Source organism: Notechis scutatus, chromosome 9, assembly GCF_049901735.1.
Source record: "Notechis scutatus isolate UNSWTSFEM ecotype Mainland chromosome 9, rNotScu1.2, whole genome shotgun sequence".
Taxonomy (NCBI): Eukaryota; Metazoa; Chordata; class Lepidosauria; order Squamata; family Elapidae; genus Notechis; species Notechis scutatus.
This window is the reverse complement of record NC_142017.1, coordinates 3,921,969-3,944,703: the sequence shown is the minus strand read 5'-3', so window position 1 is coordinate 3,944,703 and position 22,735 is coordinate 3,921,969. Positions and strand designations below refer to the sequence as shown.

The following is a 22,735-nucleotide window of genomic DNA, read 5'->3' as shown; positions in this document are numbered from 1 at the left end:
AGAATTAAGGCCTTTTGGGTTGGCTTTATAGGCGCACACACCGACTCACCGCTCCGGAGTCACTTCGGTTTCTTTTAATAGCTCTCGGAGTCAGGAAACGGTGGCCCCTCGGAATGGCTCGGGAAGTTGGCTTGGCATTTTCCCGAGCGTCTTTCCGCGGGAGAGGTTCAACTGATCATCCACCCTCTGGGCCAGGGGTCTCCAACCTTGGCAGCTTTAAGCCTGGAGGACTTCAACTCCCAGAATTCCCCAGCCAGCTGGCTGGGGAATTCTGGGAGTTGAAGTCCTCCAGGCTTAAAGCTGCCAAGGTTGGAGACCCCTGCTTTGGGTGTCTCAACTTCGGATTCCCGCTGCAGCGCTTCGGTCCCCCCGCCGATCGTACCCAGGCCAAATTCGAAGGGGCTCTGTCCCTTGGAGGCCGAGTCACCCCTCCAGGCCTGGGCCGGCCCAGAAGGAAACCTCCCTCCCCCTCCGCTGTCTTCGGGGACCGTTCAGAACCTTCTCGGATCAGATCCGGGCCAATTTCGGATTTCTGCCATCGAATCGATCGTGTTGAAGGTGAAGAATGAAAACGGGGAGGGGGTGCCCACAAGCAGCGGGCAGATTTCAAAGACGAGGATTTAACTCTTGAGACTGGATATTTTGCAGTTGACTTGAGTTCTAACCAAGAACCACAAACCATCAAGATATCACCCTTGCACGTAGAGATAATGCATACACGTGTCTCTGTAATCTGTAACCAAACCTGTGTAAGATAGATATAATAGATCCCCACCTCCATGAGCTTACACCAACTGTGGCCAGCCGTAAATCTTGGGCGATCCCATAAAAGACCAGTTTCGATCAGTTTCAATTTTGTAAATCTGATCCGTAACACCAAGCACCTCTTTTCTCATAATATTGATTGCAAGGCAATCATTGTTTGATCTCCAGATAGAGCCCAGGCAACGTAAAAGCATATTAGTTGGGGTTAAGCTTGGATGACATCTTCAAGACCCTACTATTCTCAATTGGTCATATAAAGGGTTTCGTAGCCCAACACGCTCTGAGTTGATCGGAGTGTGTGTGGTTCGCAGTTCAATCCCATGTCAGCCCTGAAGGAGAACACGAAGACGATGGGACTTGAAATCCAGGTGTCCTGGGCCGCAAAGTCAGCAAAGTAACCCTTCTGCCACCGCCCTTGATAGCACTTCTGAATACCCACAGGTGCCTGTCCCCCAAAACTTTTGGGGTGAGCTCCATTGTCTGGATCTGCCTTTGAGATGCAGGAAGAAAACATCAAGATGATACAGGTGTCATTCAACTTTCGGAGTCCCTTTAGATCGGGAGTATCCAACCTTGACAACTTTTAAGACCTGTGGGACTTCAACTCCCAGAATTCCCCAGCCAGGCATGCTGGCAATAGAGCAGAAACTCGGCTGATGGTCGAGGCGCTCCGTGGAGACTCTGGATTGGGATCTTGTGTCTCTAGAGGGTTGGGGGTAGGGCTGCAGGGTAGAACTCTCCCCAGGATCTAGAAGAGATCCAAAGCTCCTGAAAAGAGCCGAAGGGGACACGCGCGGCTCTTCCCGTGGAAAACTGGGAAGAGCCGCCTGCATCCTCTTGAATTCCACCGAGGTCTTTGGGGGCTGTTTAAGCTTGTTGCGGAGACCCTCGCAATTGTGGCTGGTAAACCTGGTCCAGCGAGTCGGGGGAACGCAGCCAATTGTGATTTATTCATTTTGCTTCACTAGCGGTTTTTTTTTAACCACTTGCTGGTTCTTCGGGTCAGATTTGAGCCATTGCTTCTGTGGAAGGAAGGAAGGAAGGAAGGAAGGAAGGAAGGAAGGAAGGAAGGAAGGAAGGAAGGAAGGAAGGAAGGAAGGAAGGGAGGAAGGAAGGAAGGAAGGAAGGGAAGGAAGGAAGGAAGGAAGGAAGGAAGGAAGGAAGGAGAGAGGGAGGAAGTTAGGGTGGGTGGAAGGGAGGAGGGAAGGAAGGAAGGGGAAGGGAAGAAGGGAGGCGGAATGGAGGGAGCAAGGAAGAAAGAAAGATAGGGTGAGTGGAAGGGAGGAAGGGAGGAGGAATGGAGAGAGGGATGAAGGGAGGGGGGCAGAAGAAGGTGACGGGAAGGAAGGAGGCAGGAAGGAAAGAAGGGAAGGCGGGAGGAAGAAAGGAAAGGAGGAAGATAAGGAGGGAGGAATAGAATAAGAAAGGAGAGAAGGAAGGAAAGAAGACGGGAGGAAGAAAGGTAGAAAACCAAAAAGTTCCAAATACCCCCTTGCCTCTAACTGCTGAACGCTGGTTAACATTGCCCCGCTACCCTTGGTTGGAGACGTATAAATCTGGATTCTATTCAGGTACAAACCAACTCCATTCCCACGAGGGTTTCTTGGAGGGAAGGAGGGAGGGAGAAAGGAGGGGGAGATTAATCCACCCACCCACGCAGCCCCGGCGGCAAAGCAAACGAGAACCCATCCGCGTGGGAGCCAGCTTAGCTCTCTGCCCCTCTCCCTCCTCCCTCCCTGCCTCCTTCCTTTCTCCTTCAGTCCTTAAGCTTGAAATATTCCGGGCAAAAAAATAAGATTGGGGATTTTCTCCTGACGTCACGCGGCTCCCCAGCTCCGTCTCGTCCAGCCAAACGGTTGCGCTTTTCTCCTTCTGCGCCTGGCCAACGGACGGGTTGCCCCCTCCCCCCCGCCCCCAGTTCGCTTCCCAGCAAACTCCCTGCATTGCCTCCCTCTCACCCCCCCAAACTCTTTTGCCCCGCGCCGGGTGTGTGTGTGGGTGGGGGTGTGTGGAGCCGCGGCTTGCTTTATTTTTCCCTCTTTCCCTTTCTCTCTTCCCCGCCACCCCTCAACCTCTCCTTCCTGCCTTCCCCACCTCTACTCCTGCATAGACGAAGCGAGGGGGGCAGAGGGGGGCGAGGGAAACACCTCGGGGGGCGGCTGGGAAGCCCCCCCCCCTCCCCGTAGATGCCCGGCGCTCGCCCGCAGTTGCCACCGACGCGCGGGTGGGGGAGGGGGAAGCCTGCAATAATCCGGAGCAGCGAAGTGTAGCGAAGGAGCGTAAATCTCTCTCTCTCTCCCCCCCCTTTCCCTTGCTCTCCCCCCTCCCCATTAAGAGGCGCAGTGGATGGAACGAGGGTGGGTGGGTGGAAAGGTGGGGCAGGAGGAGAAAAGGGAGGACCGGAGGATTTGGGGAAGGGGAGGGAAAGGGGAGAAATCCGGGAGTGTGGAGGTGGGCAACCCTCCTCCTCCTCCTCCTCCTCCCGCTCCTCCGTCTCACTCCGGGTCCAAACGCCAGGATTTGGTCACCCGCGCGCGCACACGCGCCTCCAACTCGGCCAGCCGCGATGTCTTTCCCCCAGTTTGGTTATTCCTACAGCGCTTCTTCGCAGGTGAGTCCGGCGCTTTGGCGGGGAGGGAAAGAGGGAGGGAGGGGGGATGTGGGGGGAAGCGTCCCCCTCTTGGGCTACAGGTTCTAGAACCCAGCGTTTACCTTTTGAAGGGGAAGGGTCTTTTTTTTAAAGGTCCATATTTTGCTTTTTTCGGTTAGCTACTCCGAGCGACTGCAAGGAAGAGGCTCCAGTCTCCTGATAACTCCCTTCCTTCCTTCCTTCCTTCCTTCCTTCCTTCCTTCCTTCCTTCCTTCCTTCCTTCCTTCCTTCCTTCCTTCCTTCCTCATAACTTACTTCTTCCTTCCCTCCCCCTTCCTTCCTCCCACCCTCCCTCCCTCCCTCATAACTTAATCCTTCCTTCCTTCCTTCCTTCCCTCCCCCTTCCTTCCTTCCTTCCTTCCTTCCTTCCTTCCTTCCTTCCTTCATTCCTCATAACTTACTTCTTCCTTCCCTCCCCCTTCCTTCCTTCCTCCCACCCTCCCTCCCTCCCTCATAACTTAATCCTTCCTTCCTTCCTTCCCCTCCCCTTCCTTCCTTCCTTCCTTCCTTCCTCATAACTTAATTCTTCCTTGCCTCCCCCTTCCTTCCTTCCTTCCTTCCTTCCTTTCCTTCCTTCCTTCCTTCCTCCCCTCCCCTCCCCTCCCTCCTTCCTTCCTCATAACTTAATCCTTCCTTCCTTCCTTCCTTCCTTCCTTCCTTCCTTCCTTCCTTCCTTCCTTCCTTCCTTCCTTCCTTTCCTTCCTCATAACTTAATCCTCCCTCCCTCCCTCCCTCCCTCCCTTCCTTCCCTTCCTTCCTTCCCCATAACTTAATCCTTCCTTCATTTCCGGACCATGGATCAGAGACCGAACTGGGGTGGGGGGAAGTGCGCCCCGGACCCCAATGTCCCTTTATCCCGAAGGCTTTGGGACACGAGACTCCCTTCCCCTCCCCCCTTTTTTGTTCATTTCTCCTGCTCCAGTTCCATTGCTTTCAATAGGACTGGGATCGACAGCCCTCCGCCGCTTCCCCATCCTTCCCCATCTCGGCGATTCCCTGTCCCTATGAAGGGAAAGCCGAACTGCCCCCATTTGGGAAACGGGGCTCAGGGAAAGGATGGGCTGTCGCCCCCTTTAAAACCCCCTTATCAGCCGGAGAGCGAAACCGGCCAGCGCCAAAAGAGATCAAGGATCGGTCACTTTCTCCCCTTCAATTGGTTGGGAAAAGGGGGAGTTTGGCTATTTCATGCGGGGCGTCGGAGGGACGAATTTAGAAATCAGGAAAACCTTTCGAAGGGGGCGAGCGGAGAAATTTGGCCGGAAAGATGAGAGCAGGTTGCGTGACTTTAGGAACGAGTTTTCCGGCTCGCCCCGGAGTCACTCCGGATTTGAAACCGGAGTCCTTCGGGGATCTCTCGCCAATCTAGATTAACAGGACATTCCCCAGGACTCGGGGGGGGACGGGACGGGACTCCATTTCGGGGTAACGGGCCGGAATCTGAGATCCTGGTGGGTTTCTTAGGAGAGCGAGATTCCCAAAGAATATAAGAACGCAAATAGGCAAAGAATCCCACGCCCATTATTTGCACACCTGAGTCTACAGCAATTTTTCCCCTTTTCTTTTCTTTCTTTTCTTTCTTTTCTTTCTTTCCTTTTTCTTTTCTTCTTGGTTGATGCTGGTCTTTCCCCCTTTTTTCTTTCTTTCTAATCCCTTTCTACACCCTTCTGCCATTTGAAGCAACCTTCCCTCTCTCCCCCAGCCTTACTCTGCCTGGTTCCCAGAAGTTCCTCCGCGGAGTAAACCTGCCCCCTCCCTCTCCCCGAGTTTGGCTGGTATAATTTGCGGAATGGGTGGGTGGGTGGGTGGGTGGGAGGGAGGGAGGGAGGGAGGGGTGGCGTCTTTGAAGTGTCTCCCTTCAGCTGGGCGGCAAGTCCGCCCGGGCGCTGGGAGCGCTGAGTAATTCAGGGCAGCGAGCAGGAATTCTTGGAATGAGGGGTTGGTTGGTCGACTTCGGATTTACCCGCGTGGTTTTTTTCCCCCTCTCTCCCACCTTCTTTTGCTGTTTTTGTTCCCACGCCCTTCGCAGGCTCTCGGGGCCAACTGGATCGCTCTGCGTTGATTTGGAAGGGCGTTTTGTTTTGTTTTGTTTTTCTCTGTGTGTGTGTGTGTGGGGGGGTGATATCAGGGGTCCCAGCATCGAAGTCTTTGTAATTAATCCCAAACTTAATTTTTCTTTTCTTTTCTTTTCTTTTCTTTCTTTCTTTCTTTCTTTCTTTCTTTCTTTCTTTCTTTCTTTCTTTCTTTCTTCTCTCTCTCTCTCTCTCTCTCTCCCCCTTTCTCCCTCCCTCCCTTCCTTTCCTTCCTTTCCTTCCTTCTCTCTTGTTCTTTCTCTGGCTCCCATTCCTTCCCCCTTTCCCCCCTCTCCCTTCTTTCTTATCTATCTTTCCTTCTTTCCCTCTCTTTCTCTCTTTCCCTCCCTCCCCTCCTCCTTCCTTCCTTCCTTCCTTCCTTCCTTCTTTCTCTCTTTCTCTCTCTCTTCTCCTCCTTCCCTCCCTTCTCTCCTTCCTTCCCTTCCTTCTTTCTCTCTTGCTTTATCTCTCCTTACTTCTCTCTTGTGTTCTCTCTCTCTCCTCCTTCCTTCCTCCTTCTCTCCCTCCCTCTCCCCCTCCTTCTTTCTTGTCGATCTTTCCTTCTTTCCCTCTTTTCCTTTCCCTTTCTCTCCCTCCTCCCTCCCCTCCTTCCTCCTTCCTTCCTTCTTTCCTCCCTTCCTTCCCTTCCTTCTTTCTCTCTTTTCCTTTCTCTCTCTTTCCCTCCCTCCCCCTCCCCTTCCTTCTCTCCTTCCTTCCTTCCCTTCCTTCTTTCTCTCTCCTTACTTCTCTCTTGTGTTCTCTCTCTCCCTCCCTCCCTTCTTTCTTGTCGATCTTTCCTTCTTTGCCTCTTTTCCTTTCTCTCTCTCTCTCCCTCTCCCCCCTTTTCTTTTTCTTCTTCTTCTTTTTCCTTCCTCTCTTTCTCATGCAGATTTTCGTCTCAGCCACGTCCAACGCCACTTGCTGTACCTCGGGTTCCCGAGCTGCCTGCGACGTTTCCTCGGGCTCTTCCCAGACGGCGGCGACCCTCGGTTGCTCTTCTTACGAGAATCGACTGCTGGCCGGATCCAGAACGGAGCTCAACGCGGCGCTGGGGATCTACGGCTCGCCCTACGCAGCCGCTGGGGCCAACGCGGGCTACGCCAACTACCTGCCTTACAACGCCGACCCCTCCGGCTTCTACACCGCGCTGGTGAGTGTGACCTCCCCGCTGCCAAAGAGTCGCTAGCTAGAAGAAGAAAGGCGCTAGTCCCTGTTGACCGGGGAGGCGTCCAGTCGTGTTAGATCCCTTCAATCCAAGAGGTGAGAAAAGTTAGATTCCCACTTGGAAGATTCCCAAATGGGTGTTTACTTAAAAACAAGCCTGTTTTAGTTTCCACCGCATTGATGTCTCGGGAGATTCAGGGCTGCCTTCTCTCGTGAAACGGCTCAGCTCAGAGGCCAGGTATTATTTATGGGGAATCGAGAATTTGGGTGGCGGATCTTAAGAGAAGAGGTTTCACCGAAATCCGGAGGGTCGCCTACAGAGTCCACGCTGCCCCTTTGATAGCCCTTGATTCGGAAGCCACGTTCAACTTTCTCCCAACCCCGTTTGGGACCTGGAGGTTCACGGTGGATTTGCCTTGGGAGGGGGAGGGACCTTCTGGCAAATAAACAGGGATCAGATCTATTTACCTAGAGGGTGCTTCAATCTCATTCCACATTTATCTTCAGGGAAATCTATTGAGTCCTGGAGGAGAAAAAAGAAAAAAGAGACCACAAAGAATGGAAGATGATATTGCAGATATCTAGGGAAGTTAAGGTGTCCTGCTAGTTTTATTAATAACTTTGGATTGTAAGTGGCTTGGAGGCAGGGCCTATACATCTCCTTCTCCTCCTCCTCCTCCTCCTCCTCCTCCTCCTCCTCCTCTCCTCCTCCTCCTCTCCTCCTCCTCTTCTCCTCCTCCTCCTCCTCCTCCTCCTCCTCCTCCTTCTTCTTCCTCTTCTTCTTCTCCTTCTTCTTCTTCTTCTTCTTCTTCTTCTTCTTCTTCTTCTTCTTCTTCTTCTTCTTCTTCTTCCTCTTCTTCTCCTCCTCCTCCTCCTCCTCCTCCTCCTCCTCCTCCTCCTCCTCCTCCTTCTCCTCCATGTCTTTTTAAAATCAGTTCCAGAGAGTTCAAATAAAAATAACAAAAAGAGAATAATGTCCTGTTTGCAAACTAATAGAAAGGGAGTGGGGAAGGAGAAGGAGGAGAAGGGAAAAAAACTAGAACATCTCTCTCTCCCTCTCCCTCTCTCTCCCTCCCTCTCCCTCCCTCTCCCTCTCTCTTCCTCTCTCTCTGCCCTGAGTCACCTGCCTATTCCAAAGGCCCAATTCTAAGCAACCTTTCAAGACCCATTAAATTCAGTGGGATACCAACCCTTTATAGTAAGTGATTAGACATGGCAGCTCCAGATTCTGGGATATAAAGAGAAGACTTATTGACATCATGTCCTCATGTAATACTTGACAGATTCACAGAAGGGACATTGAAGGTCTTCCAGTCCAACTCCCTGTCCAAACATGATATATGTGATGTTCAACCTTGATTCACTTCACCATGACCTTCAGTCGTGGTTTGCTTAATATTAGTTGAATAAGTTTTAATAGATTTGCAGGACCCTAAATAATTGAGAATCCATGACTGTTGCCTCCATGCTAGGCATGGAGCCAAAAATGAAACAACCCACAAACTAGCTGAGTGCAACATATGAACCTGCTTTCTACATTGGAAGTTTGTGGACAGGAGTACAAAAGAGGCGGATGCCCACTTTTAGTCTTTGACCTAGTTTTCCCTCCTTCTAGAATTCTCAGTATGACTTGAAGGACAGCTCACCAGCTTTACATGCAGGCATTGCTCAACCAACAGCAGCAGCCTACTATTCTTATGACCATTCCTTTGGGCAGTATGACAGGTAAGAGGTTCTGCACTTAGAGCTGGCACAATATCACTGTTCAGGTCCCACTTCACAAGTCAGTGCTTTGGGTCCTTGGTGCTCTCTGAGCTTGGTTGCTTTCTTGGAGAGGTTTCACTACCCAGCTAGGTAACATCATCAGGGTTAGAAGGGAGGGAGGTTTGCAGGGAGGAGAAGGAGGAGGAAGAGGGAGAAGAAGAAGAAGAAGAAGAAGAAGAAGAAGAAGAAGAAGAAGAAGAAGAAGAAGAAGAAGAAGAAGAAGAAGAAGAAGAAGAAGAAGAAGAAGAAGAAGAAGAAGAAGAAGAAGAAGAAGAAGAAGAAGAAGAAGAAGAAGAAGAACTACTATGGTGTCCTTGATACTATCTGTTTTCTTGCAGATGTTTACCCAACTAGGTAACATCATCAATGCTAGAAGGTTTGAAGAGGAGGAGGAGGAGGAGGAGGAGGAGGAGGAGGAGTAAGGGGTCCTTGATACTCTCTGAACTTGGTTGTTTTCTTACAGATGTTTCATTACCCAACGACGTAACATCATCAGTGGTAGAGTTTGCTCTCTGTTTTACACTTGTGGCTTGCCCTGTCAATATTGGTGGGAGTGTTCTTGATGGTTCCTTGATTAGGATGTTAGGAAACTAATACATAAACAGAAAGCAAACCCCTTTCTTTTGTAGGACTTGTATTACTTGGGACAGTTTCCAGGAGTGGGATACGACAGGGTTAACTACCGGTTCGGGATTTATGAGCTTCCCTGCACACTGGGAGCCGCGAGCCTGTAAATCGTCATCAGCACTCTGGGTGCAGAGAAGCAGCCTTTGAAACAGCCCTCTTTTCCTGCTTTTTTAACTGCAGCTGTGCCTCCTTCGGCAGCTGAAGTTGAAAAATCAGGAAATAAAGATCAGGTAAGAGCCTGGGCTGGGGGGTGGGCAAAAACATCAGCAGACATAGAACCGGTTCTATGTCTGCTGCTCTACCAGTTCTGCAGAGGTGGACAGAACCGGTAGAAACCCACCCCTGACAGTTTCCTTGTTTCTATGGATAGTCTGTGAAGCTTTGTGGCTTTGGCCTTGGAAGAAGTCATCTCAGCTCATTTTCTTCTACCTGATAGGTATGGAACAGTGGACTTTAGCAACTCATCCAGACGCAAGAATGCCACCCGAGAAACGACCAGCACCCTCAAGGCATGGTTATATGAACATCGAAAAAATCCTTACCCAACTAAGGGTGAGAAGATCATGCTGGCCATCATCACTAAAATGACCCTCACCCAGGTCTCCACCTGGTTCGCCAATGCCCGGCGGCGACTCAAGAAGGAGAACAAGATGACCTGGTCTCCTAAAAATAAAACAGGAGATGAGCAGAGGGAGGGAAGTAAAAGGAACGGGGAAGACTGTGGCAGTGATAATGAAGACAACGGTAAGAATGGAAAAGCAGTATCATTTTTAGAAATGGGAGATAATTTTTCATTACATAATATAAGAAATGCCTCATCCTAAAGTCCTTTAGGTACAGCCCTTTATACTCTACACTAGCCAAGGAGATGGCTTTGTAAGTTCTAGAGAAGAATGGATGCGGTCAACAATTTTCCAAGAGCTCTGAAGTTGTGACTTTTCCCACATTCAGATGTCCTTATGTTAATTCATAGTTAAGCAATGTGGAATATCCTAAATTGTGTGTATTTCAACTCCCATCGGGCCTTGCCAGAACAGCCCTGTAAGGATGATGGAGTTTGCTGTCCAACATCTGGAAGGCACATGTTCCCAGCCTTGACTTAGAAATCCCATCCTGGGTTATTTTTAAAGAGAATCTTTTATTTATTTGCTTGCCCTTCACTCTGGTATTTACCTTCAACCCTGAATTGCAGTCACCTTCATCTGATTGTAAGCTTTTGTTTTTAAGTATTGTGACTCAGTTTCCCATCTCTATGGGTAAAAAGCTATCCTGTCCTCTTGGTGGGATGATGTACCTGAGCTACATCAGTACTTAGGATAATATGTCAACTTCATTTAGATTATTTTGAGGTAGTTCCCAATAAAACAAATTACTGACATCTCTACATAAAACCAACTTGGCTTGCTCTTAATTAACTCTTTAAGATGACTGTTTTCTGTTCTTTATTCCTTTTATTTCGAACCATAGACCCCAAAATCTGCAAAGAAGAGAGGGAGCTGCAGCTGAGTGATCTGGAAGACTTGGATGAGGAGGAACTAGACATGAAGGTTGGAGATGAGCTGAAGCACCTGCATCAGGATGGCCCCCTAATTGGCAGGGCATTGACTGAGTCTGAGAAGAACAGCTGTACTGGGAGCTCATCTAGTCATTTTCATGCTTTTTCATGTGCCAAGCAACATTCACCAATTATAGGGGACTTTCTTGGCCACAAGGAGAATAATGTAGCAGGAAGTCTTGCAACTCAAGGCCAACTCTATGAAACTATAGAAAAGCCACGCATCTGGTCCCTAGCTCATACAGCAGGAGCCAACATGGTTGTGGGGTCCACCAGCCATCCTACTCAAAGGACAGAGAGTCCCGATTGTTTGGTGCTCAGGGGAAGGTGCTCAGGGACTGATGGACATTGCAGCGAAGCGAGGCCACTGAGCAAACTTGTGAGAACACAACCCATTCATGACAAGGCCTTGGAAGAGCTACCACCTCCAGCTAAGATCTTTAAGAGTTCAACCTTTAACCTACAGTCCATTGCACTAAATTATGCTTCATACCCTGTGCTAGGGGAGACATGTCAGCATGCAACAGGAACAGAAGGTTGGCCTTTACATCTTGTTTTATTTTCAGACTGTCTTTAAATACAGATGCTTAAACTCAGGAGCACGTATGTAGCTATTCTCTGAAGTAGTTATGGGTTTAGCATTCTCTTCTCAATTATGGCAGCATGAAGGAAATAGGCCATCCTGCTTAGTTGGAAACTGGGGCTCAGGAATTTAAGCTTTGTAGGTCAACTTTGGAATTGCATAGAGCAAAGGTCTTCAAACTTGGCAAGTTTAAGACTTGTGGACTTCAACTCCCAGAATTCCTAATCTAACATGACTGGAGGAGGAATTCTGGGAGTTGAAGTCCACAAGTCTTAAAGCTGTCAAGTTTGAAGATTCCTGGCATAGAGGAATATCATGGGTGAGAAGAAACCTCCCACTTAGGGTCTAATCCAGAAATGTGTTATCTTTACCCACAATTCCAGTGAAATTGGCTAATGTACATGAGTAATGTGATGGCTTGCACAAAGTTAAATCTGACTAAATCTGTTGACTGATGTGGGAAGAACAAGCTTCAGCTTATAATTAGCAAATCAGTTATGTCACCTCTTAAATCGGGCAAGCAACTGATTTGCCTTTTAATTTTTTTTAAAAAAACATAACTTGCTGTTATTGTAATATTAACAGTAATATTATTATATCTTGCCCAGAAAAAAAAACAAAGTAGCAAAAAAATGCTTAAATACTTATTCAGAAATCTTTTGTATATTTATCTAAAAAGATAATGAAACCAAAAACAAATAAGTATTTGGTTTTTTTAAAGTCTTTTAAGACTTTAAAAGAAACCTTGGAGTAATAGGGTATAATTTATTGGAATTAATTCAAAATTGTACTGATATCTCTATTGTTATTTTTATTCTTCCATTGAGTTGTTCCTAACATGACACCATTTTTGAAGTACGTTTTTAAAAATGCACTGTTTATTTATTTTTTCACTTTCCATCCTGAATCACCTTGTTTGGCTGGGAAGTCAATCATACTGGTATACGATGGTGGATCTTCATTGAGAGTCTTGGCCAAAGACTCGGTCTCTGTTTCTAGAGCGATGGAATGATCAAGTCAATATACAGATGTGATCTTCTTGAGGAAATTGTTTAGAGATGCAGTAGGAAGTATATCCAAGAACAAATGTCTATGGTGACGCTCCATCATCCAGGTCATGGTTGTCCTAAAGGTGCTTTTTCAAGAGGCAACTGGACTTCCTTGTTTTTTTAAAAGACATTTCACTTCTCATCCAACAAGCTCCTTCAGCTTTAAGAGCTGAAGAAGCTTCTTGGATGAGAAGCTTTAAAGAAAAACCAGAAAGCCCAGCTGCCTCTTGAAAGAGCACCTTTGGGCTATCCAAGAGCAAGTTCATAAAAATAATTAGTTATGTTTCATTATGGCTGGTTTTAATAGTAGAATGCAACGAGGGAAATATTCACTCAGACAAAACTGAGATGAGTTGGTTCCAAAGATCTCATCAGACCTTCACTGCTAGCAGAAAATTGCCTTATAGAGAAATGGGTAGAAACTGACCAATCTTCTTTGCCTTGTCTCAAAGCTTCCCTCTGCTTGGAATTATCTGCAAGTAGAAAAATAGGGACCCCTTTGGTGGGAAGGTTCCATGTGACTGGTAGGACTAAATGCTAAAGGCTCATGGAACACTGTTCCCTTCCCACCAAAGGGGTCCCTATTTTTCTACTTTCATTTTTTTTAACGTGCTTTCAAACTGCTAGGTTGGCAGAAGCTGGGACAAAGAACGGGAGCTCACTCCATTATGCAGCTCTAGGGATTCGAACCCTCAAACTGCCGACCTTTCTGATCGACAAGCTCAGCGTCTTAGCCACTGAGCCACCGCGTCTCTAATTAATCTAATTAATACATATTTGTGTGAATTCAAGGTTCTTCTGTTCAAGGATGGGCTCTGTAAGCCAAAGCGACTTTGAGCATAGCCTAGGATTTTTTTGTGTGAGCCATTTTCATCCAAAGGTGAAAGAAGTTTTCGTTTCTCTCTTATGACAGGATTTCGGAGAAGCATACGGGCTGCTCAAAGTTCTCTAGACTTGACTGATGTTTGTCTCAGCCAACATAAAGAGAAACTCCGAACAGCTTTCAGGCCAGTGCTGAAGAGGTGAAAAAAGTGAGTCATTATGCTGTTGTGTTGAATGGAGAAATGACTTGTGAAGTACCAGAGATTGAACCAATTCCCAACATCCTTGATCACTGGCTGTGTTGGCAGCAACATTTGGAGTCTGAAAGAATTCTTCATCTAAGTCTGGAGCATCCAGCATCCCATATGCTGTGGAGCTGTTTTGTTATGAGTTGCTATTTTAATAAAGGGAAATATGTTTGTAATTTGTGCTTTCCCTCTGTCTTTATTTTGGTCAGAAAATGCTATTAGTGGGCTCATTCTCATCCTGAAATTGAGGGTTTGGGGAAGATTTCATGAAATCATGAAAAAACAGGAAAGAGAAACCAAGTCAACTTAACCAAGAAAAGAGTACAAGAATCAAAAAGCAAATGATGGGATTCAATCTGTTATTTCTTTCAACAAAGTGTTTTTTCTTTAAAAGAACATTCAAGGGTCTAAAAATGGACATTAGCAAGCGATAGGAACATTTATAACAGTCTAATCCAGTACCCAGGCAAAGTCTACATATATTTTTTTTGTTTAGTCTATTCTTCTGTAGTGGTTTTGTTTAATTCACAAATGACCAGAGAAGCAACTAAAATTTAAGAAGAGACATTTCAGATAATCTAACAGAATGCTCCACATTGTTCCTTGTATTTTAACATGAAAAAACAAAATGAAGCCAAATTTCAACCAACTGGCATTGTCTGTAATTGTCATGCAAAAGTTAATGTAGTGGAAGTCATACCAGTAACGACCTGGTATTTGAACATCACATTTGTTCAATATCCAAATTCAACTCTGTCTGCCTTCCTATCAATACATTTAAGAAGACCATCTGCTGTCTACCAGTAGATTGGTCCTGATAGTTTCTTTACTAAATGATCAAGGTGGGGGATACTTTATCAGAGATACTTTACCAGGCTTTTACTTTGGCTAATGAGATTCTGAAATTCTCTCTTTCAGGTTATTGAAAACCACCAGGTTACTTGAACTTCTCAAGAAGTTATGGAATCATCAGGATTCCAGGGAAGACACCCGTTATCTCCAATGTGAATCCTCTCTTTGTTTTTCTCTTTCTTGGTGCTCTTCAGAGCATGAATGACTGTTACAGCTTCTCATGTCAGAGGAAGGGAAGAGATAACCTTACGAAACACAACTTTTACTATCACAAGGCCAATCAGAAAACATGCATTGGGACATTTTTGCTATGTTATATGAGCATCTCTCATGCACTAAGTTTGTCATCAAACTACATTAATTGAACTATGACTCTCTGGTAAACTTCTGCCAATGTATTTTGGATTTTGGAGAGACTTTGGCTTCTATTGTAGATCTGTGTTGTTCTCTGTATAATGGAAACTAACAATGTGGTTATTGAATCAACCTCTTTCTTTCTTTTTTCTTCTTTTTCATATCCCAAATATGTACAGGATGTGTGGGAGTTAACATCCTTCCATCAGGTCTTCAGACTTTTTTGTGGGGGAATACTTATTTCCCCCCATCTTTAAATTAAGTGTGTTGTGTGTCATGCTTCTTCAAGAAAGTCCTTTTCTAGTTCAACCTGCACATTTGTTTACTATTGCCTTGTACAAAGATATCACAGGAGGTATTTTTAAAACTCTCGAATTAAAAATCCAACCATCGAATGCTGTCAAAGAAAAATATGAAACTTAAGAGACAGGAAGAGAGAGTGTGTGTATGTGTGAGAGAGAAAGTGAGGAGGGAGGAAGGGAGACAAACAGTGCTCATTGAGATTCATTACTGTGGCAATACCGATTGCATTCTCTTAGTTTGTTTCTTATATAATATTGTAAAATCCAGTTTTGGGAAATTTCCCTATTGATATGTTTTCCCACTATCTGTCCACATGGCTCTATCATATTTATTGTACACTCATAGTTATTGTGTCAGGTAAATCCAGCTTGTATATTGAACTTGCATCAGAAAACAGGTTTTCTTATTGTGGCTGGGTTCACACATTCCACTAAGTTAAGTTCCTCTGTCTGTCTCTCTGGCTGTCCCACTGTCCATCCATCTATCTATCTGCCTTTCTATCTGTCCATCCATCTGTCCATTTTTCTTTTTTCCTCCCTAGCCATGATAGAGACTTCCAGAATTTATTCAAGGACTGGAGCAACCCATGGTTAGCCACTCATCACAAATCTGGATTCCACTTAATTGATTTCAATAGTTTGGTACTCTTTTTGGAGTTTTACATCCCTCTAAACCTTAGAACGTTGAGGCCAGAGTTAAAAAAAGGACATGAGCCTGACTCTGATACCATGGACAGCTCCAAAGTCATCAACCTGCTCCAATAAAGGTCTAGACTCTAGAAAGGTCCAAAGGCAAATGGTGGTGAGCAAAGTAGATTGGGAATCGTGGCATGACAGTCTCACAACCTTACACTTTCTGGACTGGATCTCTTATTCAACCAGTCTCAGTGCATTCTCTATGGATAACTCATCCCAATTGGCATGAAAGTTTCTTCTGTGAATATCTGCTTGGCTTGTTAACAGAGCAACAACATTTCCTTTAAGGCGAGGAAGGGATAAAGTAGGACATTCTTAGTAGGTCATCATCCCAGTTTAGTTAAAAGGGCATTATTGCCTCTGACAAAGTTGAGACAGAAAGGAGTCTATCACTCGGCATTCTTTCTCCTTAATTAAAAGTGTCACCAAGCACTCTTTGGGCAGACAAATAAATAGAGCTTAAACCCAGAGAAGAATGGAGCCTTTGTTCCTGGACTCATTGCAAGCAAGGCCCATAATTTAATCACTGTGCTAATTAAGAGGTCATCTGCAGATCAACCCACAACTAACTTTCCCCCAAGTTCACCGAGGTCAACATTTTGCCCATGTGTCATTTGTGATCAATATTATCCAATGGATCCTGCTTTCATAAATCAGCAGGCTGGATCTTGGTTATTGAATAGAGACTGATACATGGATCAGGAAAGGAGCAGGAGAGGAAAAAGTGGAATAGTGGAAGAAATACCAGGATTGGAGAGGGGTTAAAAGTCCACACCTTCAGGTTAGCGGCATCCAAATATTAAAGGAAGATTCTTAAGTGTGTGTGCATTTGATTTCCACATCCAGGATAATTTATAGCCCTGTGAATGAAGCTTTTCCACGAGACACATTTTGTATGAACAGAGGTTGAAATGGCTGATCAAACATGGCTGCATTATTTGAAATGGGAATTAGCATATCTGGAGTACTAACCTTTGTACCAGAGTCCTCACTATTTATGGAGATTCTAAGTATATCCAGGTCATGGTGCTTTTTTAAGGTGCTTTTTCAAAAGGCAACTGGACTTTCTTGGTTTTTCCTTGATGGTGTTTCGCTTCTCGTCCAAGAAGCTTCTTCAGCTCTGAAGGAAGAACTGGAGAAGCTTCTTGGGTGAGAAGTGAAATGTCTTCAAGGAAAAACAAGGAAAGTCCAGTTGCCTTTTGAAAAAGCACTTTTGGGACAGAATCCTTGATCCAATTTGCCAAAAGGGAGCTACATGTAATTCAACAAAAATTAAAAGTGATACACCTGAGGGTGAGTTAATCCATACAGCCAACCTCCATTCAAGAGTTTCCTTTGTCTTTTATAGTATTCTTTGAATGGTCATTAAATAAATTGTAACTCAAGGACTATCTGTAATTGAAATTGGACCCTGACTCCCCGAATAATGTCTGTTTTATAGATTATTTCAACAGTGGCTGTATTTTTTTTTCCCATATAGTTGTCAGCTGTTTTGAAAGTGCATCCTGGAACACACATAGATACATCTACATTTTAATGCATTTACCAGATAAGTAAAACAACAAGCAGAAATATTTATGCTCTGTGGGTTTGCTGAGTGTCTCTTGGACCTTGGCAAAGAAAAGAGACATGATGGACTATCAATCCTCAGTAGCATGGATTTGATAATGTCTGAAGTTAGAACACAACCATGGCATTGAAAACTTTCTTGAGTTGACAGTGGTACATTTGGAAGTTTATCTACAGGCATTTGTGAACTGCCCTTCCATTCCAGAACAGAGTAATATTTAAAGAATAATTGTTCATGCAAACACTTCAAGCTAGGGACTGTTCAATGATATATGTGTACATATATACAAATCCTCCATTCTTAATTTAGGTCTAACTCTATCCAACTTCATACATTGTCATTCAGGTACCTAGACACAATCTATTCATCCTTTCTGTTATGCATCTCCTTTCTGACATCCTTCTTTTGGGAGAGGGCAGGAAATCAAAAGAGAAACAACCCAAGCTGAAGACTGACCTGCAGTATGCAGGCACAGAAATTAAGCCATAGAAAGATAAACATTTTTTTCAAGTCAGATTTAAAGGATTAGTGCTTGTATTAGAGTATTAGCCCCATTCAGAGGCTTTTGGAAGTCAGACCTCTTGATTTTCCCTCCCTCCCATTCTTTCTCAAGAGGTACGTACACCAGGTATATCTTGATATTCAACCACATGGATCCATCATGTCTTTCGTGCCCTGAAATCTAGAAACAAATATCAGTGGGTCCAGCTATTTAAAGCCCAAGATTACCATCAGCTAATGTAATACAAAACACATCACCAGTTTTGGTCATTGTTGTCCTAAGGATAAAGAGAATGTACACAGGCAGGCTACCTGTCAGGGTTTCAGTTAACACACCTAACACCCTTGTCCATGCAATCCATCACGTGGTCCAATCAGGCCAGTTCGTCTCAGATCCCATCTCCTTGCATCTGGTGGAAATGTCCTTGGTTCTCAGAGGAAAGAATTTTATTGTCAGTGTTCCAATGAAACTGCCCAATGAAACTGCCCATTCAGCACTTGGAAACAAACTTCCTCCAAGTATGAATTTATTAGAGTTGTCATACTGGCACATCTGGGAAAACCCGAATCTGAAAGTTCCAGGTTTTCCCTTCCCCAAGAGAAATTCAAAGACCCATCCCCTGTACCCATCAGTCCATCACATGGCCCAATCAAACGTTGTCCCACTGGAGCCATTCCGCCAGACCCTCCTCTCCAGGTGAAGGGTAACTTGTCCTTGACTTTCTGAGAAAGAATGTTGTTGAGTCTAATCTTCTACTCACTAAGAAATCCCCCCTCCCAAATTCCCAGGCACTAAATGTGGCAGCCTCAAAGCTTCCAGGTAAAATATGGCTTCCAAGGCTGACATTTATTTTGGCTACAATCCCCCAGCTAATCTCTACCTCCCACCTCCTGTTCCCACAGCTGGACTCATCTCCGTTGTGGCAGCCCAGAAAGTGCCAGGGGAAAAATGGCTTCAGGGTTGACACTATCTTGAAGAAAAGTGGACTATGGATCAATGGCTTTGATCTTTTGAGGTTTGATGTCTAGAAGAGGAAACTGAACCTCATTTATGGAAGCAACTAGAAATGGCACCTCCTACTTACATGTAAACATGGGAAGCCTAAAGGTAAAGGTTCCTATAGCGCAGAGGTGGACAACTATGGCCCCTTTATGACTTGTGGACTTCAACTCCCAAAATTCCTGAGCTAGCATGGCTTGCTCAGGAATTCTGGGAGTTGAAGTCCATAATTCATAAAAGGGCCATAGTTGCCCACCCCTGCTATAGCACATATGTGCTAGGTGCTCATCTCCATTACAAAGCCAAAGAGCCAGCGCTGTCCCAAAATGTCTCCGTGCTCATGTGACCAGCATGACTAAATGCTGAAGGTTCACAGAACACTGTTACCTTCCCACCAAAGTGGTCCCTATTTTTCTACTTGCATTTTTTACATGCTTTCGAACTGCTAGGTGGCAGAAGCTGGAACAAGCAACGGGAGCTCACTCCATTACACGGCACTAGAGATTTGAACTGCCGAACTGTCAACTTTTCTGATCGACAAGCTCAGCACCTTATCCAATGAGCCACCATGTCTCTCCTACTTACACGAGAACATGGGAAGCCTACATACACTTAACTCCCAGCCCACCCAAATCTTTAGCCAACATGCCAACCATTTCCAGTCATTGTTCTTGGTAGAATTCCCAACACTTCTGATGTTCCTTACAAAATTCAAGAAGTATTGATTAAAGGTCACCCTTCACATTACAACCAGTGAGGTCTGGTGAATCAACAGCTAAGATGACCAATCAGGGGTCTTTTAAGATGTGCTTTTGTTCCCTTCCCTCCTCTTCTCTTATTATTAAAGGTCGAACAGGCCTTGCTACAGATTATCCGGCTATGTCCAATTTCCCTGCAATCTGTCATCCCAGCAAGATATGTATCACAAATCTCTCAAAATATAATCTTTTGGAATCATATTCTGAATACTGTTTTGATTAAAAAGAAAAAAGAAAATCAGAGCTAGGACTGATTTTGGAACTAATATGAAAAAGACTAGAGGCGCGGTGAGCAGACGCCTTCTGTATTTAATAATCAAAATAAACTAATAGGTTCAGCCAGCTTGCTCTTGTAAAAAAAAAAAAAAAAGAAAGCAACCCTCCATGCATTCATTAAACCCAATGATTAAAATCTGTTGGAAGGTCTTTATTACAGAGCAGATTTTGAGATGCAAACAGGGACGAGAACTGGATAGATTTTTCTAACTTTCTCAAGCTTGTTTTGTCCTACAGGGATTGCTTGCTCCAAAATTATGTTTGAGACATGGGCTTTGGTTCTTAGAACAAAATTTATGTTGTGTGGCAGGGAAGAGACTTTTATAGAGTTCTACATAATTCTTGGAAGGGCCTACCTTCTTAGATGTGCCCTTAATCATACTGAGGTCTTTGATTGGGACTTCAATAGATGTGGTCCTCGGCTTAAAAACAGTGACCATTCAAAGTTACAACGGCACTGAAAAAGTGATGTACGTCCATTTTTTACGCTTACAATCTTTGCAGCATCCCCATGGTCACATGATCAAAATTCAGATACTTGGGAACTGAATTAGAATTAGAATAGAATAGAGCTGGAAGGGACCTTGGAGGTCTTCCAGTCCAGCCCCCTGCTCAAGCAGGAGAACCTATACAATCTCAGACAAGTGACTGTCCGGTCTCTTCTTAAAAACCTCCAGTGATGGAGCACCCACGATTTCTGGAGGCCAGTTGTTCCACTGGTTAATTGTCCTCACTGTTAGGATGTTTCTCCTTAATTCCAGGTTGCTTCTCTCTTTGATTAGTCTCCATCCAAAATGTTGGGGTTCAATTGTGATCCTAAGCTGAGGGCTATCTGTATTATGTTTCCACCAGACTTAGAGTGCGAATCTAACTATAGCTACCACACATAAGCTATGCAGAAAAATAAGAATAATAACCAATATTTTGGCAAGTATCATTGGTTTCCAAAAATATAAACAACCAGAAAGCTAGCAATAACTAACATGAGATGATCAGCCATTGAGACATTGTAGGAATGTCTACTCCAATCTGGTTTTCTGGGTTGTGAGCTGCTGTTGCCTGGGGTTGAAACAATCAGGGCATTTCCATGAAATTAACTTTAGAACTACACTTGACACTAATTTCCCCCCCTCTCAACAGTAGAAAGGAAGCCCAATTCCATTTAAAAAACAACAAACCTCTTAACTATATCAACATAGAAGAAGAAAAATAGCCCGGAAAACTTAATCAGCTGGGTTTGAGTTCTACCATCCTCCATTTTAAAGATTTAAGGCTATAAGAGCAGTTCATTAGAGAAGACATAAATTCCATCTTACATGTTCTGAAATAATTGACTTTTCATCTACAGCTAATCAAGACTTCCTTCCTTCTTAAGTTGCACACTTAAATATTAGGCTTGAGAGCAATTAGAGCTTTAGTTTGAAGCTTTGTTCTTTGACATTTTCACTATTAGCGCTGGGAACTTTGCAAAAGTAGCAATGGATTGATGGTGGTCACTGTAGCTGAGCAATGGTTTAGAGCTAAGGGTATTATATCATGCTATCGTAAGCAGAATTTCTCTATTCTGAAAAAAAAACAAAAACCAGCAGACTTCATCTTCGTTTGATTTTGTTCCTCCCAGACAAAACTCATCTTATTTCAGCTCAGGCTAATTCTGAAATCAAAGTCAGCCTGAATGAACATGTTCCAGAAGATCATAGACTTTGGTGCATCTCCAAGAGAAAATATTCCAAAGTAGATTTTGGTAGACCTGTCTCGTTTATTTTCTATAGTCTGACCTTAGCAGTTTGATCTTGTGGTTGAGACACCAGGCTAGAAAGTGGGAGATTGTGAGTCCCTGCCTTAGGCATGAAAGCCAATTGTGTGATTTTGGACCAATCACCAGGAGACTGTGAATTGTAGTCCCACCTTAGGCATGAAGGCCAGCTGGGTGACTTTGGGCCAACCACCAGGAGATTGTGAATTCTAGTCCTGCCTTAGGCATGAAGGCCAATTGGGTGATTTTGGGCCAATCACCAGAAGGCCGGGAGTTCTAGTCCCACTTTAGACATGAAAGCCACTGGGTGACCTTCAGCCAATCCCTCTCTCTCAGCCCAACCTACGTTCCAGGGTTGTTGTGGAGAAAATTAAAGGATGAAGGTATGTTGGATATGTTTACTGCCTTGAGTTATTTGTAAAAACAATAACGATGAGATATACATTAATCATCAATCAATTAAACAATCAATCTCTCTGAGAAAGGAAGTATTACCAGCAGACATTAAAACAACTATTGGAAGTAAGTAAACTTAAGGATTTCCTCTTTCAGAGTCTAGAACCAAATCTTTCATTGAACTTAAAAAATAACAGGCTCTCTTCAAAACCACAGGGTTACTGGAATTAATTCCCTCAGCAAATAGCCCACAGTCCCTCTTAATCACTATCAAGGATCACTTGGCCAAACCTTGAATGAAATAGCCTACTCTCAAAATTAGGCTGATACTGAATATGGTGGTTGGGTTTTCATCCCATTCTGAAAAGTCAGACGTGTCTCATCCAACGCGTGGAGCCAAATCAGTCCTGGAGACTTAAAGACGTCACTATATTGTTCCATTTTGTTATTTTTTTAAGATAGGAAAACAGAGAAGCTTTTTCTCTTTGCTGGGAACATTATCTTCCGGGAAGGGACCTTATCAATCTAGCTCCCCACATCCGGATGTAGATCTTCTGTCTTTGGGGGAAGCAGGGAGCAAAAAGAACTTCACGATTAGATGGAAATTTAGAGATTTATGGGGTTATCGGAGTACATTGTTTCTCCATGAGCAAACATGTGGCTGCTTCCTTCCAAATTGTTTCCACCTGTTGCTTCCTCCACCCATCATCCTTTTTTTTTTTCTGAAACTCATGAGATGAGAAGAAATGAGAAACTCAGATGGATGCCAACTGGGTTAAACACACACACACACATGCACACACGTTATGCAAATAGAATTCAGATGTAGAGTATCTCATTTGCACACTTCATTACACATAGAGAATGCAAAGAGGAATAAAATTGTCTCCATGGCCTTGCGGGGAACATGCCTCATCTGGGTGGAATTTCTGGGACAGCTGACTTGAGCTTCTTCTTATCCAAGAAGAGCTGCTAATG

General features: G+C 44.7%; 1 protein-coding gene across 1 annotated transcript; it reads left to right on the top strand.

The window, feature by feature from the left end:
• The first annotated feature begins 3,162 nt into the window (after window positions 1-3,162).
• On the top strand, window positions 3,163-15,575 carry IRX6 (iroquois homeobox 6). The gene is made up of 7 exons (XM_087971439.1): window positions 3,163-3,376; window positions 6,374-6,634; window positions 8,264-8,373; window positions 9,476-9,783; window positions 10,507-11,130; window positions 13,140-13,257; window positions 14,215-15,575. Exons 1-6 carry the CDS (start codon window positions 3,332-3,334, stop codon window positions 13,250-13,252), a joined length of 1,461 nt encoding a protein of 486 aa, XP_087827565.1. The 5' UTR covers window positions 3,163-3,331; the 3' UTR covers window positions 13,253-13,257; window positions 14,215-15,575.
• The last annotated feature ends 7,160 nt before the right edge of the window (window positions 15,576-22,735 follow it).